Source organism: Cannabis sativa, chromosome 1 (assembly GCF_029168945.1).
Source record: "Cannabis sativa cultivar Pink pepper isolate KNU-18-1 chromosome 1, ASM2916894v1, whole genome shotgun sequence".
Classification (NCBI taxonomy): domain Eukaryota; kingdom Viridiplantae; phylum Streptophyta; class Magnoliopsida; order Rosales; family Cannabaceae; genus Cannabis; species Cannabis sativa.
The window spans coordinates 61686486-61700853 of NC_083601.1; the positions used below are offsets into that span (position 1 = coordinate 61686486).

At 36.7% G+C, this 14368-nt stretch overlaps 1 protein-coding gene and 1 pseudogene across 1 annotated transcript; one reads left to right on the plus strand and one right to left on the minus strand.

Annotated features, from left to right (window-relative positions):
• Nucleotides 1-1533: 1533 nt before the first annotated feature.
• Nucleotides 1534-11744, minus strand: LOC115702063 (uncharacterized; annotated as a pseudogene).
• A 1775-nt stretch (nt 11745-13519) lies between these two features.
• On the plus strand, nt 13520-14048 carry LOC133029430 (secreted RxLR effector protein 161-like; the record flags this gene model as incomplete). The annotated part of the gene is made up of 1 exon (XM_061101898.1): nt 13520-14048. A coding segment is annotated over exon 1 (477 nt), but the record flags the coding sequence as incomplete, so codon positions are not given.
• Nucleotides 14049-14368: the final 320 nt, after the last annotated feature.

A 14368-nucleotide genomic window follows, 5' to 3' on the forward strand; every position in this document is an offset into this window, starting at 1 on the left:
TAGAGTTTAAGGTTTAGGGTTTAGGGTTTAGGGTTTAAGGGTCCGCCTCCAGTTTCGGTTCCAATTTTGAGTCACACGGTACAATTTAAGGTTTGAGTGTGGCTCTGGGTCTAAGTCTTGGTCTAGGTCTAGGTCTGTGTTAGTGTTCAGGTTAGAGTCTTGGTCCCAAATCCAAACATCAACAACATGTCGAGTCTAGTTGAGTTCAGGCACGGGTTCGGGTTCTGGTACAAGTATAGGTTTAATCCTTGATTTAAACACTGACTATGGGTCGGGTCCAAGCCTCAGGTCTTGGGTTTTGGTCCCGGGTCCAAATCCAGATCCTGGTCAAGTTCTAGCTCTTACATTGGGTCCTCGTTTGGGTCTCAGGTCTAGGTTTTAGTCTTGGGTCCTGAGTCATGGGTCTGGGTCCCCAATTCAGGTTAGGGTCCTAGGTCCCAGTCTAGGTTAGGGTCCCAGTCTGAGTGCAGGTCTCGGTACGTCTTGAGTATTGATCCTTGTCTCGGGTCTTGGCCTTGTCTAGGTAGAGTCACAGTTCGATTCTCAGGTCCCAGGTCCAAGTAGGTCTTGGGTCCCGATCTCGGTCTCGGTTCTCGGTCCTAGTCCAGGTTCTAGTCCAAGTCCAGGTTTAGGTCTTGGTCCTAATCCAGGTTTGGGTCCCAGTCCTGATCTCGGTCCGGGTCCAAGTCACGAGTTCGAGTCCGAGTTATGTTACGAGTCTGGTTCTGGGTCCGGTTTTGGGTCTGGGTTTCAGTCTGTGTTTTGGTCCGGGTTTTTGTCTGGGTCTGGGTCTGGGTCTGAGTCTGGGTTCTAGCACGGGTCTAGGTTCTGGTCCTGGTCTCGGATCACGGGTCTTGGGCTCTGGGTTCTAGGTTGCAAGTCCTGTCGCAAGTTTGGGTCGAGGTTCGGGTCTGGGACTGGGTATCGATCCCAATCTAGGTCTGGGTCCGTATTCAGTTTCGCGTCTAGATCGGGTTATGGTTTGATATGAACTCCACCAACAATTGTGATGAAACCCAATAACAACGATGGCTTGGAGCCCTAAGATCGTGTAGACAAGATTTGTTGAGCCTTGACCCGTCACCTAACTAGATGAAAACCAAGACTACGAAGGATTGAAACACCACACCCAGAAACTTAAGAATCTCTCAAGAATCAAGGTGGTAAGTTTGGTTGATTGAACACCACAAGATTAACTTGATAAGTTCAAGAGTTCTTTCAAGAACAAAGAGAAACACACCTCACAATAATATTTCTAAAAACATAATATGCCCTTACAATTCGTAGTACCCCCTTTTTATACTTGGAACAACCCTCCAAGAATAGGAAAAGTCAAAACTATAGCTATAAAAGCAACACAAACATTAATACAAACAAGTCCCACGTTTTTTTAGCCTGTTGGACTTCTTAAGGCTGCCAAAATTATCTAGATGACTAAATTCAATGTATTTAACATAACCAACCAAGGCCATTATTATTTCCCAACCTAATATCTTTTGAAATTCAACAGATTCATGCCCTTTAATGTTCAAACCACGCTGACCACGTTTTTGTATGCTAATTAGTCTCTTCAATGGCTTTGATGACATGGACTAAGCCTTGATTATTATTTGAACCCATTTTGGTCTTTTTAGAATCAGCCCAATTCTCTTGGATTAGCCCATTTAGTGCTTCCTTGAAATGTTTGGCTCTAAGTCTTGTAATTGGGCCACTAGGAAGTGACAAATGGTCTTGTGCAAATTTAACTCCATTCCCATGTTAATGATCAGCATGTCCAGCAGCTCCTTGGTTTGCATCATTCTCCCCCTCTTGAGAAGGATTTGTCCTCAAATCATCACCTACATCAAAAGGAGACAAATCAGCAACATTAAAGCTTGCACTAACACCATACTCACCTGGTAAGTCAAGCTTGTAAGCATTATCATTGATGCGTTCCACTACTTGAAATGGTCCATCACCACGAGGTAGGAGTTTTGAACGCCGTTTCTCTGGAAATCGTTCCTTCCTTAAGTGCAACCAAACCCAATCTCCTGGTTCAAACACTACCTTCTTGCGCCCCTTGTTGGCTTGATGGACATATTGTTTAGTCCTCCGTTCAATGTTCAGTCGTGCCTTTTCATGAATCATCTTTACAAATTCTGCTTTCTTTTTGCCATCTAAGTTCACACGTTCACTCAAAGGTAAAGAAGTTAAATCCAGAGGTGACAATGGGTTAAAGCCATAAGCAATTTCAAATGGTGAAAACTTAGATGAAGAATGTATACTTCTATTGTAAGCAAATTCAACATGTGGCAAACAATCTTCCCATGTTTTCAAGTTCTTTTTAATGATAGCACGTAATAAAGAAGACAAAGTTCTATTCACTACTTCAGTTTGACCATCCGTTTGTGGATGACAAGTAGTAGAAAATAACAACTTGGTTCCCAATTTTCCCCATAAAGTCTTCCAAAAGTAACCCAAAAACTTTGCATCCCTATCAGGATCAATGGTCCTAGGCATGCCATGTAACCTAACAATTTCTTTGAAGAACAAATCAGCAATATGTGATGCATCATCGGTTTTATGACATGCAATGAAGTGTGCCATCTTGGAAAATCTATCTACCACCACAAAAATAGAATCTCTACCCCTCTTAGTCCTAGGCAAACCTAAATCAAAATCCATAGAAATATCAGTCCAAGGTTCACTAGGTATTGGCAAAGGGTGTACAAACCGTGGGGTTTCAACTTAGACTTAGCCCGTTTACACGTGATACACTTCTCACAGATTCTTTCCACATCACGTTTCATATGGGGCCAGAAGAAATGATCATGCAAAACTCCTAAAGTCTTAGCTACACCAAAATGACCCATCAAACCACCACCATGAGCTTCTCTCACAAACAAGTCACGCAAAGAACACATAGGCACACAGTTTATTTTCCCGAAACAAAAATCCGTCATGCCTATAAAACTTACCAAATGCCACTTTTTAACATGCATTGAACACATCACCCAAATTAGAATCTTGTGCATACAAATCCTTAATGTATTCAAAACCGAGCAATTTTGTATCTAAAATGGAAAGTAAAGCATACCTTCGGGACAATGCATCAGCCACCACATTTTCCTTACCTTGCTTGTACCTGATCACATAAGGAAATGTTTCAATGAATTCCACCCACTTGGCATGGCGTTTGTTCAACCTTTGTTGTCCCTTCGAATGCTTCAAGGATTCATGATCTGTGTGAATCACGAATTCCTTTGGCGATAGATAGTGCTGCCAATTTTCCAAAGCCCTTACCAAGGCATACATCTCTTTATCATAAGTGGGGTAATTTACGGCTGCCCCACTCAACTTTTCACTAAAATAAGCAACTGGACGACCTTCTTGCATCAAAACAGCTCCAATACCTATTCCTGAAGCATCACACTCAATTTCAAAAGTTTTAGCAAAGTTTGGTAAAACAAGCAAAGGTGCATTAGTTAACTTTTCTTTGATCATATTAAATGCCTTTTCTTGTTCTTTTCCCCACTTAAACGGCACATTTTTCTTCATGACTTCAGTAAGAGGGGTGGCTAAGCTACTAAAATCACGCACAAACCGTCTATAGAAGCTTGCTAAGCCGTGAAAACTCCTCACTTGGCTGATTGTTTTTGGGGTTGGCCACTCTTGGATTGCCTTCACCTTTTCCTCGTCCACCTCAATTCCTCTCTTACTAACAACAAAACCAAGAAACACAAGCTTATCCGTGCAAAAGGTGCACTTCTTGAGGTTAGCAAACAATTTTTCTTTCCTTAGAATTTCCAAAACAGATTTTAAATGAATCACATGTTCTTCCAAGTTTTTACTATAAATTAGGATATCATCAAAATACACAACTACGAATCTGCCAATAAATGCACGCAAAACATGGTTCATCAAACGCATAAATGTGCTTGGAGCATTAGTTAAACCGAAAGGCATCACTAACCACTCATACAAACCATATTTAGTCTTAAAAGCAGTTTTCCATTCATCACCTTCCTTCATCCTAATCTGATGATATCCACTCTTAAGATCAATTTTTGTAAAGACACAAGAACCATGCAATTCATCCAACATATCATCTAATCTAGGAATGTGATGACGATACTTTACCGTTATGTTGTTGATGGCTCGACAGTCAACACACATCCTCCAGGTTCCATTAGGAACTAATAGCACTAGAACCGCACAAGGACTCATGCTTTCACGCACATACCCTTTCTCCAACAATTCATCTACTTGCCTTTGAAGCTCCTTGGTCTCCTCAGGGTTGCTCCTATAAGCTGGTCAGTTTGGAATTGATGCACCCGGAATGAAATCAATTTGATGTTCAATCCCTCGGATTGGAGGTAAGCCATATGGTACCTCTTCGGGCAGGACATCTTCAAACTCCTGCAAAAGAGAAACAATATTGCTCGGCAAGCTACCGACGAGATCATTAGTACATAAAAGAGCCTCTTTGTACATGAGTACAATAAGGGGCTGGTGTGAAAATAATACTCTCTTGATCTCACTTTTTTTTGCAATGTAATTGAATTTTTCCTCTCTTGCTCTCACTATGGCTGAAATCTTTTCTCTTTCTTTTTCACTCTGATCAATATTTTCTCTCTTTCTTTTTTTTTTAAACTCTTTGTTTTCAATTTCAGCCTTCCTTCCTTTTTCTTTCTTTTTTTCATTTGATCTTTGTAATTTTAGTTGGTCCTCCATGACATGTTTTGGAGTTCATGGCACAAGAGTAATAGGTTGCTTTTTAAGAGTGAAAGAGTACCTATTTGTGAATACATCATATGTAACCCTCAGATCATACTGCCATGGTCTTCCCAACAATAAATGGCATGCATGCATAGGAACCACATCACAAAGCACCTTATGCTCATATTTGCCAATGGATAATGCCACCAACACTTGCCTTGTCACCTTGATTTCCCCACAATCATTCAGCCACTGAAGCCAGTAAGGATGAGGATGTTTTAAGGTGGTTAAGGCTAGTTTCTCCACCAAATAAGTGCTGGCTACATTTGTGCAACTCCCTCCATCGATAATGACACTGCAAACTTTGTTATTGACAAAGCACCAAGTATGAAACAAGTTCTCCCTTTGGTTACTTTCCTCCTCCTTGACCTGCTGCACATTGAGAATGCGCCTTGCTACTAATAAATCTCCAACCACAGAATTTTGCTCATCATCGGCATCTTCCAAATGTGGCATGTCATCATCATCTACTTCTTCCTCATCCTCCGACGCAAGCTCTCCTTGGGCGTTTACCATCATCACCCTTTTGTTTACACACTCGCTGGCTATCTGTCCCCGCCCCTGACATTTAAAACACTTAATATCACGTGTTTTAGAAGTACAAGTCTCGGTGTTACCTAAAGTAGTGGCAGGCGTTGGTTTGACATTCTTTGAGGGTTCAAATTTTGGCTTATTTTGCAGCTGCTCATCCCTCCTTGGAGCTGCCTTCCATGGGCTGGTGGTAGCCATAAGTTGTCCCCTCCTAGCCATTCCCTTTCGTTTGAGTTGTTCCTCCACCTTTATGGCTTGATGCACCATATCTGTCAACTCAACATAATGTTGCAACTCGACTATATCCGCAATCTCACGATTTAAACCGTGCAAAAACCTAGCCATGGTGGCTTCTCGGTCCTCTTCTATGTTAGCCCGGATCATAGCTACCTCCATCTCCTTGTAATACTCATCCACGCTCTTGGAGCCTTGAATTAGCCTCTGCAACTTTTGATACAATCCCCTATAATAGTGGCTGGGTACAAAACGCTTCCTCATAAGCATTTTCATCTCCTCCCAAGTGTCCACAGGTGGCTCTCTATTCCACCTCCTATTAATCAGTAATTTATCCCACCAAACAATGGCATAATTGGTGAATTCAATTGCAGCCAACTTAACCTTCTTTATCTCCGAGTAGTTGTGACAATCAAACACCATCTCCATTTTAGTTTCCCACTCCAAATAAGCTTTAGGATCATTTTGTTGGGTTTTATGCCCTAAATAAAACTCCATTTCAATGTAATCTATTTTATTCAACATCAATAAAGAAACAGAAGTATTTTTCATTCATTTGTGTATGTTTTGGTTCACTTTATCAATTGCTTGTCTATTTGATTTATAAATTCATCTTAAACCCTTTTCACATACTTGATCCTGTTTATTGTGCTGTCATCACATTGGAAAGTAAACATGACTATGTGAATAAAGTTTCCTAGATTTATCAGACACAGGGTTTTACTGATATGATAATTTACAACAAGAGTTTACTTGCATTTGGAGAAATACTATGTTCTTTTCCAGAACATTGGTTAAAGTAAAGCTCAGGTTGGATGCATGGAGTATGCATCGGAAGGGAACGATATTGAACTTTAACTTAGATTTAATTAAACTTACCGTAAAATCTATTCAAGTCAATATCGCCAAGTTGATCCTAGATCAAATGTTCTTAATCCTGTTATGATTAGGCTCAATTTTGAAAGGCTATTCGTGTTCTTTGATTTGTTAGTTAAGCCTACTTTTACGTCAGGGTGATACGTACATTTTGGGAACACGGTAGTGCAATTGAGTGGGAGTGCTAGCATAAACATGGAATCTATAGCTTCTATCTGGCGAATAGTAAGCAAAGGATGATCTCCTTCGAGCTTGACCAAACGAACATAAATGGTGGAGTACTCATTTCACATAAGCTGAAATATCATTTGTACGGGGTCAAGTGTTTTAAGGATAAAATACATAGTAGGGTGTTACGGTAATCTAATCCCTTTACAGTGTAGATCATTCATATAGAGGATCATTGATCAAATTAGGATTATAACAATGGATAACTAATGATGCGCCTATATGGTGGAACATATAGAGCATTCTATATACTGAGAGTGCAATTCTAAGTTCTATACTTGGATTCAATGAATAATTATTAAGTTAGTGAATTTTAGTGCTAAATTCTTGATCTACTTATTGGAAGCTCGGTTATATAGACCCATGGTCCCCGCACTAGTTGAGATAATATTGTTTGTAAGACTCATGTAATTGGTTTTGATTAATCAATTATAATTCTCAAATAAGACTATGTATATTTGTGAAATTTTCACTAAGTAAGGGCAAAATTGTAAAGAAAGAGTTATTAGGGGCATATTTGTTAATTAGGATACTTTGTATGGTTCAATTAATAAATATGATAAATGACAATATTATTTAGTAATTATTTATAGTTATTAAATAGTTAGAATTGGCATTTAAATGGTTGAATTAGAAAATTGGCGTTTTTGAGAAAATCAGATACAAAAGTGTTAAAATTGCAAAATTGCAAAAAGCAAGGCCCAAACCCAATAAGCCATGGCCGGCCACTTTTGTAGGCATTTTAAACTGATATTTTCATTATTTTAATGCCAAATAATTCAAACCTAACCCTAGCGGAATGCTATAAATAGATAGTGAAGGCTTCAGGAAAATTACACTTTTCATTCAAAAAAACCTGAGCCTCTCTCTCTACCTTGGCCGCCAACCTCTCTCTCTCTTCTTCCTTGATAATTTCGAAACACCTTAGTGATTAGAGTATTGCCCACACACAGCAAGCAATACCTCAATCATAGTGAGGAAGATTGTGAAGAAAGATCATCAGCAAAGGAGTTTCAGCATCAATGATTCAAACAAAGAGATCCAGGTTCAGATCTTGATAATACTCTGCTACAGAAAGGATACAAGGGTTAGAGATCTGAACGGAAGGAGTCATTTAATTCTGCTGCACCCAATGTAAGGTTTCTTAAACTTTATACGTGTTTATTTCATCGTTTTAGAAAGTTCATATTTAGGGTGTTAATAAACATACTTGTGAGTAGATCTAAGATCCTGGTAAAATAATTCCAAAAACTGGCCTCAGAGCCATGGTAATTGATTTTCTTGCATGAAATTTGGACTTTCAAACGATTGTTTAATGTTTTTTGGATGGTATCATGTTGTATTGAGTGTTATTTGATGATTGATTGATGTTTGTGAATTTTTCGTAAAAAATAATTGAATATCTTTTTCTGGAATTATTTTTATTGGATAGTATGGAAAAAAATTAAGCAAGTTACTTTTTTACAGAACTCAATTTCGATTTAATTTGAATTAGTTATGATTTTTTGAAGTTTCGAAAAATATCGGGGTTGAGCAACAGGGACACGCGCGCGCGCACGAGGCTTGTCCCTCGGACAGCACGCGCGCAGACAAGGTTTTTGTCTGAATTCCTGGGCTTCGCGCGCGGAGAGGCTGCTGGCAGCCTCTTGCGCCGAGTTCTCTCGCCCATGCACCCCTAGCTGCGCGCGCGGACAGTATGCAATGCATACTTTGCATACTGTCCGTACAACTCGCAATTTTTTCGTTTTTCGTCGTTTTTTCATGCTTTTTCATGGAATTAACTTCCGATTTTTTGTGAAGTTCTGTATTTATACTATTACTATTCCTAATTCAACTCTAATTATCATAATGAATTAATTTAATATTTTTTAAATTTAATTCATAATATTAGTGTAATTTGAATTTAAAAAATAGTTAGTATCTATCTTATTTGCTTAATTATCTATCTTACTTTTTTAAAATTTAATTATATCTTATCTTATTTTTTAAATTTAAGGTCAGATTTTAAATTTTTTAAATTAATTTTTTTTTAATAATTTGACTTTATTTAAATTTAAAATAAGATAACTATAATCATGTAATTTTAAATAGATGTAAGATATTTTGCTAACTTTTAAATTTTGTTATTTTATTTATTTAAATTACAGTTAAAATCTGAAAAAGATATTCATTTATCTTTTTTAATTTTTTATTTAATTTTTATTTATAAAATAACATTTAATTTTTAAAAGTAGTTAGCAAATTTTGAAATGATATTTAGGTTGGTTGAAACCTAATTTTTCAAAATTGTAGGTTTAATTTTAAATTTAATTTTTTTTTAATTTCGAATTTTCAAAATTTTTTTTATTTAAATTTTCGAAAATATTTTTTTTATTTAATTAATTATTTTGAAATTAAAATTAAATAAATCTTACATCCAACTATCCATCTAACCTTGTTGCAGGAGTATGTGTTTTAGCTTGTGTGTAAGTTTTCAAAACCTATTATTACTTGATTGCAAATAGCCATGGTTACTTTTTGCCAGATCTAATGATCTGATGGCTCCCTTGGTCAAGTAAATAATTTGTAAGAAGTATATTTACAATCTTCTTTCATCTGTGTATGACCTAGCAACATGATAGGACCCATCCAAAGTGTGCCTGTGTGAGCCTATGTGTTTAATTTCATTATAGATGCATATAGGTTGTTGTTGCTAAATAAATTATCATAGTTCTTGATAGATTTTATTTAGGCCCATTTAGTTTTTGGGCTTATTCAATTAATAACAGTTGTTCATTTTAAGGTTAAATTCCTCTCTTTTGGGCCTTGTGTGAGAGTTGGGAGCCATGGTAGTGGGTACGACATACTGAACCCAGCACCCCCTCACATGAACCACCCCAATTGTGAAGGCCCATTTGCCTGATTTGAATAACTGTACTAGGTTAATTACACTAGATTAACCTAATAAAATTGATTAGCAACATAATTAGTTTCATTTATTTTGAAATTAATTTAAGAAAACCATAGTTTAAAGAATTTTATATTCTAAGCTAAACTATATATATTTTCTTGTATTTAATTAAATATAGAATTATAACCATCTAGATTCTTTCTGAAACTTAATTTAAATTTTTCATTAAATATTCCTATTTAAGTTGATATTTAGTTATCTACAACTAACCAACTTAAATCTGAATATCTTTTGGATTTAGAATTTCAAAATTAAGTTGACGAATTTTAGGCATTGGTTATTAAGATTCTTTAAGATATTTTTTAAGTTAATATCTTTTCGAATATTAACTTAAAATGGAATATTTTAGATATTTTTTAGGTAAATATCTTTTCGAATATTAACTTAAAATGGAATATCTTCAAATTAAGTGGTTATAACTTAATTTTAATTTAATTAAATCTGATTTGAAAGATATTTAAGTTGATTTTTTAGATTATTCTAAAACAACTTAAACAAGATTTTTTCAAATTTGTTCCATTTATTATTCGAATTTATTTTTCGAATTTAAATAATAATTGCAATTTAATTAAAGATTTTTTATTTAAACCAACTTTGATTTGTAATTTTTCATTATTATAATATGGAACTTGTTCGATATTTATTTAAATTTATTTTTCAAATTAAATAATAATTGAAAATTAATTGAAGTTGATTTTTTATTTAAACCAACTTTAGTTTGTAATTTTTCATTATTATAATATCGAATAAAATAATTATACAAAATACATATATTATTTTTAAATAATGAGCTTTAATCAAAAGATATTCGATCTCCATTGTTGGTCTTACAATAGTTAAATTTTTTTTTTCAATATAACCTCGAGACGCTAGACTTCATCCCCCTATGGATGGTTATTCGTTGAACACTTTTAACACCGTAAGATTTCATTTGATAAGTGTTTTGTGAGTTTTCGTCTCTATTAGACTCTCCCCTACGGTGACTACTTAGAGATAAACTCATAAAACATGAAACAATGGTGGAAGCTCATAAAATGAGAATAACCTTGACTCTCGCCTACCGGGACAACGTTGGATTCTCATTTTGATCGAATAAAAGGTTGCTAAAATGGTTTTATTTTAGATGAGCTGACAACTCTATTCAACTAATGTTATCTTTGACTCTCACCTACCGGGACACTGTATTTCATTATGTTGGAAACCTTGGAAAATAAACTATGTTAGATTTAGTATTTTTATAACATATGTGGTTATTTGTTATTTTCTTAACTTGTGTATGAGTTTTGAACCAAAACTTTACTTCTGTTTTATTGATGTGTTGTAGTGTCTATAACCCTCTTCCCATTCCACTCCTAGTTAATATCTTAGCAATTGAACTTGAAGTTATAAACTCCTTGTCAGAGTAATACTTCACATATGCTCATGATGGACTTTAAATTCCAGAAAGCAGGTAAGCTGGGAATTGTTCACTCTGAAGAGCAAATAGTTCATAACTCCATAAATCCTACTACTTCAAGCTTAGTTGAGAAGATAAGAGAAAGTGATTCCACTTCCTCAAGTTATACTTCACAACAAAATGAAGCAGCAAGAACAACAATTAATAAACGAATAAGCAGTAATGCTTTAGTCTTCGAATCATGTGTGTTAGAGAATGATAAATCCATTTGGATTCTTGATTCTAGGTCTACAAACCATGTAAGTTGTTCATTGCAATTGCTTGAGAATTGGAATTATTTGAAATCCGGAGAGTTGAAACTTAAAGTTGGTAACGGCGAAATGGTTTCGGTTAGAGGTAGAGGAAAAGCCAAACTCAAGTTTCAAAACAAAAATTTGGAATTAGACAATGTCTTATACATTCCAAATTTCAGTAGAAACTTGGTTTCTGGTTCATGCTTACAATTGCAACAATACAAATTAGATTTTTCGAATTCTGGTTCTACCATTTCTCGAAATGACATTCAGATTTGTGTTGCATCCATGGAACAGGGGCTTTATGTTCTTAGACCAGAAGCACCATTTGCCCTACATAACGAACTGTTTAAAGTAGCTAAACCTAGAAACCACAAAAAGCAAAAGATTGTTGATCATAATGAAACATATCTATGGCATTTACGTTTAGGTCATATAGGCTTTGATAGACTCAATAAGCTAACCAAAGACGGTCCATTGAAAAATGTCGTCCTAGGTGAACTGTCAGTATGAGAGTCCTGTCTAAAAGGAAAAATGACTAAACGTTCTTTCTCTGCAAAGGGAGAGCGTGCCAAACAACACCTAGGGTTAGTGCATTCCGATGTCTATGGACCTTTGAATGGCAAAGCCCGAGGTGGTTATGAGTATTTTGTCACTTTCATTGACGATTACTATGGACATATTTACCTTATGCATAAGAAATCTGAAACATTTGCAAAGTTTCAGGATTTTCACGCATTGGCTCAACCCAATTAGGTAAAACATTAAAGATCTTGCGAACTGATAGGGGTGGAGAATATATGGATATGCAGTTTAAAGATCATTTAATTGAACTTGGAATTGAATCCCAATACACTGCCCCAAGCACTCCACAACAAAATGGAGTTGCAGAAAGAAGAAATCGCACTCTTTTGGAAATGGTTAGGTCTATGCTGAGTTATTCAACTCTGTCTACGTCCTTCTGGGGATATGCTATTCAGATGGCAAATGACATTTTAAATGTTGTTCCATCTAAAGCAGTCCCTAAGACACCCGTCGAACTTTGGATTGGTCGTACACCTAGTTTACGCCATTACAGAATTTGGGGGTGCCCTGCTCATGTCTTAAGAATGAAAGAAGGCAAACTTGAATCACGTACCGAAGTATGCATGTTTGTCGGAAATTCTAAAGAGACTAGGGGTGGACTATTTTATAGTCACAAGGATAACAAAGTGTTTGTTTCTACAAATGCTACTTTCCTTGAAGAGAACTATATATTAAAGACTATAAACCGAAAAGTAAAGTTGTTCTAGAGGAATGGCTATCAGATTTAAGTCCTTCCAATGTTCCGTCCTCTTCCACTCGTGAAGAAGACAATCCCACTCCCTCAGCTAAACAAACTGAGAAATCTACTACTAAAGTTTCTGTTCAGAAGACCACCGTACCTCGTTGTAGTGGGAGGGTTTCAACAAAACCTGCTCGTTATGGCTTGGATGGTGAAATCAATATGGTCGTAGGTGACGGTATTGATGACGATCCATTGACCTATAAACAGGCAATGGCTAGTCCGCAACGGAAACGATGGTCGGCCGGCATGGATTCAGAAATGGATTCCATGAAAAAGAACAAAGTCTGGGAATATGTAGACGCACCTGACGATTATCATCCGATAGGATGCAAGTGGGTTTACAAGAAGAAAAGAGGAGCTGGAGGCGAAGTCGAAACTTTTAAAGCTAGACTTGTAGCCAAGGGTTATACCCAAAGAGAAGGCGTGGACTATGAGGAAAATTTTAGTCCTGTTGCCATGCTCAAATCCATCCGAATTCTTCTCTCCATAGCTGCTGCTTTCGATTATGAAATCTGGCAAATGGATGTAAAGACTGCCTTCCTTAATGGGGTACTTGAAGAAACCATCTATATGGAGCAACCAGAAGGTTATGTTCTTCCTGGGCAGGAAAAGAAAGTTTGCAAAGTAAATAGGTCTATCTATGGACTTAAGCAAGCTTCTCGCTCATGGAACAAAAGGTTTGATGAAATCATCAAGACCTACGACTTTCTTCAGAATGAAGATGAACCTCGTGTTTACCAACTCAAGGAAGACCAAATAGTAGTATTCCTGGTCCTTTATGTTGATGACATTTTGATTATTGGGAACAATGTCAAGAAAATGACTCACATCAAGGAATGGCTCAACACTCAATTCAATATGAAAGATTTTGGTGAAGCAGCCTATGTTCTTGGTATTCAGATTATTAGAAACTGGAAGAACAGATCTCTTGCTCTCTCTCAAACAACGTACATAGACAAAGTCTTAGAGAGATTCTCCATGAACAACACCAATAGGGCAAACATGCCTTCTAGATATGGTATTCGTCTATCTAAGGAACAGTCTCCGACTGATCCTCAAGAGATAGAGGACATGGCGAAAATTCCCTATGCCTCTGCAGTTGGAAGTCTAATGTATGCAATGTTATGCACTAGACCTGACATATGCTATGCAGTGGGAATCGTGAGCAGGTATCAGTCTAATCCAGGACATGAACATTGGAATGCAGTTAAGTATATTCTGAAATACTTGAAGAGTACAAGGAATCTTGTGTTAGTCTACAAGGGTGGTGCTTTGAATCCCATAGGCTACACTGATTCAGATTTCCAGGCAAGTCTTGAAGACAGGAAATCTACATCTGGGATGGTGTTTAGTCTTGGGGGTGGAGCAGTGGTTTGGAGAAGTGCTAAACAAACCGCGATATCGGACTCAACTATGGAAGTTGAATACATAGCAGCAGCCGAAGCTGCTAAAGAACTTGTCTGGCTTAGAAAGTTCTTCACCAGTATAGGTGTTGTTAATGGAATGGAAAAGCCTCTGGTCTTACTTTGTGATAACAATGGAGCAATGGCAAACAGTAAAGAACCTCGAAGCCACAAGAGAAGCAAACACATTGAAAGGAAGTATCACATTATCAGAGAATACATGGCAAGAGGGGATGTACTAGTTGAGAAAGTTGACACAGAGGACAACCTAGCTGATCCATTTACCAAAGTCCTGGCCGTGACAGCCTTTGAAAAGCACCGCCAGAATTTAGGATTAATTGACATGTACTAATTAGTTTTATATTAGTGCAA